At 32.9% G+C, this 5903-nt stretch overlaps 1 protein-coding gene across 1 annotated transcript; it reads left to right on the top strand.

Annotated features, from left to right (window-relative positions):
• Positions 1-382: 382 nt before the first annotated feature.
• Positions 383-2867, top strand: LOC149533876 (cytochrome P450 750A1-like). Its single transcript, XM_089803883.1, has 2 exons — positions 383-1324; positions 2145-2867. The coding sequence occupies exons 1-2, from the start codon at positions 440-442 to the stop codon at positions 2760-2762; spliced, it is 1503 nt and encodes a 500-aa protein (XP_089660009.1). The 5' UTR covers positions 383-439; the 3' UTR covers positions 2763-2867.
• The last annotated feature ends 3036 nt before the right edge of the window (positions 2868-5903 follow it).

The raw sequence follows: 5903 nt of genomic DNA, 5'->3' as shown, positions 1-5903 counted from the left end.
AGATAGTAAATTTTTGTGATACATATAACTCAAAACATTAGATCATGTGTATGTGATCTTATAATTTAATCTAATTAAAGTTATTATTCAAATTATTTATTTATTTATTTTAGTTGGATTGAAAGCAACCTAAATGATTTATCTTAATAAGATAAATAGATGATACATTTAATTTGTTTTATTTGAACAGTTATATAAAAACAAAAATGGGTATCATTTAGTTCAATTCAATAATAAATGACAATGTGAATTTAAACTTATAATTAGGTAGAAAAAGTGAATAATTTGGTGAAAAATAATAATGATAGTGATGAATATTATTAAATGCAAATTATTAATTAGGTAGAAAACCAAAATCAGGCCCGTCTCTTTTATATAGACACTTCCCTTCCAAGCAAAGGGAAGCCACTATTTGTCTGTCTAAGTTTGCATAGAGAATATGGATCTCCATACGAGTGTTTGTGCAATATTATTGTTTTTGTTTACTGTCTTCCTGTCTTTTGTTTTCGCATGGAAGAGGAAAAGCAATGGAAGTTTGTCATGTTTGCCAGGGCCATTTCCGATGCCCATCATCGGAAACCTCCACCAGCTGGGAGCTCTTCCTCACCGTAGTCTGCAGCACCTGGCTGAGAAACATGGCCCGATTATGTCTCTGAAGTTGGGTTCTGTTGATGTTGTCGTTGCCTCCTCTTCTGAGGCGGCCAAACTGTTTCTGAAAACCCACGACTTGAGTTTTGCCAACAGGCCGTCTACTGCGGCAGGGAAATACTTGTTATACAATCGGAGGGACATCTCGTTCGCTCCCTATGGTGATTATTGGCGGAAAATGAGAAAAATATGCATAGTGGAGCTGCTGAGTGCGAGAAGGGTCGAATCAGTGAGGAAGGTGATGGAGGAAGAGGCGCTGGCGATGGTGAAATCGATTTGGGAGAAGAGCAAGGAGGGGAGAGTGGGAGTTGATGTGAGTGAGAGCGTTGCCCGGTACACCTCCGAGTTGACATGGAGAATATTGGCAGGCGTGACAGATGCAGAGCGCCTCTCAGGCGGAGGCAGTCATGTGTTTAAGGAGCTGATTAGGGAGGCCGCTGAGTTGATGGGAGCTGTCAATATTGGAGATCTCCTTCCTTGGTTGGAGTGGCTCGACTTGCAGGGGCTGAGGCGACGTATGAAGAATCTCCATCGACGGTTGGATGCCGTGCTTGACAGTATCATAGATGAACATGTGGAACGCAGTGTGAAGGAGGGAGAAGAGCGACACAAGGACTTCGTCGATGCTCTTGCGGACATGGACATGACACCACAAGAGAAGAAGGCAATCATTTTTGTAAGTCTGCCTTTTCAGTTTCAAATTAGAATGGTAATTGAACAATAGTAAACTTTAATCAATATCACAATTTATAAATTGAATTAAATCTAGTTGAGCTGGGGTTGAAAATAGAATGTTTGCATTCAAGTTGTCTAAAAAGTCTTCAGTCTTAAACACTACACACTATAGAAGAAATTAACTTGGAAAAGTAAGCCAGCTTTGACTTTTTAACATTTTTAGAATAAGAAGGAAGCATTAATGTGTAATGTTTATAATCAAGTGTTCTATTCCTTCTCATCTGAACTACTAATTATGAAACACATATCACTAGAATAGACTAAAAAACTACACAATTGAATAGTGGTAACAATATCAAAATAAATCTATATTTTATAAATTTTAGTTATTAGTTTTCATTTAGATAATGAATTTTATTATTCTATTTATTCTTAACACTAAATTAATAGTTCATCACTTTCATTTATATTTATACTATATCTTTTAGGTGAAAATTGTGCCCAACTAATTACTTATATATTAAAATTGGAAAGAATATAAGTAAATTTATATTTATTTTTCAAAAATGATACATATATTCTAGTTGGATTAAAATAGTCATAACATTTGAAAATCATTGAAGTCTATATTACTAACCATTTTCCATTTATGATATAAAATATATCACTTCTTAATAATATCTATTTTTCAAATAGGATAGTTTTATTTTCATTTATATTAGATAGGTAGTGATTTTTTTTGTATATTCTAATGGTTGCATCTATTATATACTTATCATATATATTTTTTTCTATAAATTAATCTTTCCATGTGTGTTTAGGAAATGTTCGTTGGTGGAATAGATACATCTTCAACTGCATTGGAATGGGCAATGAGTGAATTATTGAGAAATCCATGTCTGATGAAGAAATTACAAGAAGAAATTAATTTTGTGATAAAAAATGATGAAAAATTAATGCATTCTCATATTTCAAGAGTGGATTACTTGCATTCTGTAGTGAAAGAGACATTAAGACTGTATCCACCAGGCTCTTTGCTCTTTCCTCATGAGTCTACAGAAGATTGTATTGTGAAAGGTCATCATCATGACTTTTTGATACCAGCAAAAACAAGGCTTATTGTTAATCTTTGGGCTATAGGAAGAGACTCAAAAGTATGGGAAGATCCATTGGAATTTAGGCCTGAGAGATTTGCCAGAGAAACTTTTAATATATTAAAAGATTCACAATTAAGAATGATTCCTTTTGGAGCGGGAAGGAGAAGTTGTCCTGGTGCTTCCTTGGGCATTGCAATTGTTGAGGTAGCACTAGGATATATGATTCACTCTTTTGATTGGAAAAGTGAAGAAGAGATAGATATGAATGAAACTTTTGGAGCCACCATTCCTAGAAAAGTGCATCTATTTGCTATTCCCACTAGGAGATTAAGCTCCAATTGACATTCTTCCCTAAGGACATCAATACTCTCAATAATTGTACATTTCCTTTTACTCAAATTATGTAAATCAATACTTTTATTAATAAATATTATTCTTATTTTAAAATGAATAAATATAAATATTATAAATGTGGGATAGAAAAATCCTATTAATCTGTATGTTTTAAATCATTTATAATTTAATTTTTTTTTTCTTGTCTATCTTTTTTCCCCTAATAAGTCTATTACATTATGAAGAAAATAAGATGATAATTTAGAACTCTTATATATCTTAACAAGGTCTAACTATAATAATCTCAATATAAAATACTAGATAATTTTTTTAGAAATTTTACTACACTTTAATAATGGAGAACATGCAAGACAAAAGCCTACAACACAATGGTAACTTGTGAGCCTCTTATGTGGGAGGCCTTGGGTTCAAATCTACCTTCGCTTAATATATAATAATAATTAATTCTAACAAATAATAATAACTAATCTAGGCTTCGGCCCTTTACCAATCAAAATAAAATAAAATAATGGAGAACATTCAAATTGAAAACGTAGTTTGTAATCAGCTAAAAGAGTACTCAAATAAGATAGTGCCATTTATACCTATTTTTCTCAAAGTAGAATATGAAATAACTTTATTTAATAACTTATTTCACTCATTATAAACAAGAAAATCACATATAAAATTTGTCATATAATGCTCAAGAAAAAATAGTTGAATCTTACTTTGCTGACAAATCTCCATAAAGGCGAGATTAATGTTGGGATAAGGTGACTCAACCTTAGCATGATTTATTTCCTTATTTGTGCTTTCTTGGAAAGTTGCTAAATGAAGTTGGATTCTTCCACAAGAAATTACTTGGAGTAGAAAAATAGAAAGCTTATATTTTTTGGTAATTTATTCTCTTATGTTTTGTTTTATACACGGGTTGTGCATAATGAAGTTTCTATAATAATTTGTAAATGTGTTGAATGTAGACACTTGAGAAGTTGTTTCCTTTTGTATGAAAACTCTATAAGTACAAAGCATTGTTGTAGAGAATTGACAGAGAGATGAGAAGTTATTTGCACAGGGTTATATTACCAGATTTTTTCTAGAATAGAGCAAGATTTAAATCTCCATATGAAGGTTGAAAATGTATTGTAACTTGTTGTAGAATAATACATTACCTTGATGGTTTGGAGGGTGGGTTTTTTTACCTAGAAAGGTTTTCCCTACATATATTTGTGTTCTCTATTCTGTCTCGTTCTTGTAGTTCCATGATTGTAGAATAATAATATGTATGTTGTAATGTTGCTAAAATTTATTTAGATCAGTGAATTGAAACCACTTTCCTTTAAGATTTAATTGTGGGAAATCAACTATGTCTATTTCTACTTTTATGGCATAGTAGCATGCATTTGTATTTGCCTATTAGAAGTTGTTCAAGGAACTATTTAATATAGGATGTAAATACTAATCTCAGATGACTTTCTAGGGTGCTCTCATTTTCCCTTCAATTGGTATCAAAGCTTAGTTTTGTGAATTGCATGTGAAGATTCACAATGTTTCTAGTTTTGGGTATTTTTTCTATGAAGATTTCTTAGCTTGCAAAGCTTGGAGAAGTTTGTTTTTAAGAAATTGATAGATAATTAATCATTTCATGAGTAGAAGTCTTGCAGTTGATTTATTCTTTCAGGAGACAACATACATTTCTTGAAGGATGGTGAAGGCAGAGAAAATGGAGTTGGTCATGTTGAAATGACATTGATTTGAAGCTCTTGGTTAACAAAATAATTCTTGATGCATGGGTATTGGAAGATGTTTCTTTTGTTATGTAGAATACATATAGGCTATGGAGTTGATCATTGGCTGATCTGAAGGCTTTTGGATAGTCTATCTCTCTTAGATGTAGGTACTAGTAGTGGTGGTGGAATTGGTCTACAAGTGGGCCTAGAGTTCCAGTACTATGTTTTCCTCTTGGATGCTTATACATGCATGGCTTGGATTCTTGATCATTGGATCTGAGGGGTTTATAGATTTTCCTAAAAAAAAATATGGTGATATTCATCTATGATAAGCATTATTTTGGGTTGAGTTATTTGGTACTTTTTTTAGACTTTGAGTCTTCTAGATGAGAAGTGGGTGTGGATTTGCATGGGTTTTCTTAAAAAACAATGTTTTTTCAGGTTTTGCATGCTAACATAAAAACTTGTGGTTTTTTGTGGATCTACTAAAGAGATATTTTCTTGACTCTTGTTCCTTTAGAGTGGTACCAGATGAGATAGTTGTAGTTTTACATGCATGCATTTTTGGTGCATGGTGAGAGAAGTTTTTTTTTGTTCTTTTCATTGAGATGTTGGTATGTGATCAGTCACTCAACATTTCTATGGTGATGCTTTGTTGGATTCCTAGACTATGGTGCTTGATGTGGACATGATTAGAAAATTAGATTTGTGCTTGATTTGGTGTTTGAGTCATGTTGTCCACATGCTTATTCTATTTTGATCTCATTTGTACATGTCACTAATGTGATAGTGGGTTTCCATGTTGCAATGATTAGATCTACAAGTTATGCAGTTAGGTGGGTAGGTCACCCCTTTAATTGTAGTGGGATAACTTAAATGTGGACTGTTTCTATCCACTAAATTTCATTTAGTGTTGGAGTAGACTTGTTAGTTGGCCATGTTTGTGGTCACTTGTGCATTTGTGTGGTTGTTTTGGGATGAGAGGATGGGTGATATTTGAGTACTTGGATAGTTAGTTATGGAGTCCTATAACACGGTAAGTTTTTTTTAGTGTGGAGATCTTGGTTTCACTCAGTGTGATATGTGGGCCTAGATGATTTTCAGATTTAGAGGATGGTGTGTCATATGCTTAGATAGCTTAGTATCATGCTTCAGTGGGAGCTTTAGTAGTGGCTATATTTTTCCATCATATCTAGTAATGGATGATCTTCTTTAGTGTTGTACATGTTGGAGGATGCCTTAGATCTTGTTGCTGGAGAAGGATATTTCACATTTGTTGGTTCACTAGTTAGAGATGGTATCTTCATGTGATTGGAGATGTTGACATTTTTAGTTCAAGGGGTCCTTAGTAAAGATGTTGTTTATATTTTTGTTTGATATGTTATCATGGTGGCTTTATGTCATTGTTTTATCTTTAATA

Source organism: Cupressus sempervirens, chromosome 10 (assembly GCF_028749045.1).
Source record: "Cupressus sempervirens isolate cs-2001-9-10 chromosome 10, ASM2874904v1, whole genome shotgun sequence".
In the NCBI taxonomy this organism is placed as follows: domain Eukaryota; kingdom Viridiplantae; phylum Streptophyta; class Pinopsida; order Cupressales; family Cupressaceae; genus Cupressus; species Cupressus sempervirens.
This window is presented reverse-complemented; position numbering and strand designations above follow the sequence as displayed.

What these genes read in the sequence shown, in the direction of transcription:
- LOC149533876 (XM_089803883.1), top strand. Translation starts at nt 440, where the DNA reads ATGGATCTCCATACGAGTGTTTGTGCAATATTATTGTTTTTGTTTACT. An exon ending in AGAAGAAGGCAATCATTTTT is followed by an intron (nt 1,325 to 2,144) that starts GTAAGTCTGCCT and finishes ATGTGTGTTTAG; the next exon opens with GAAATGTTCGTTGGTGGAAT.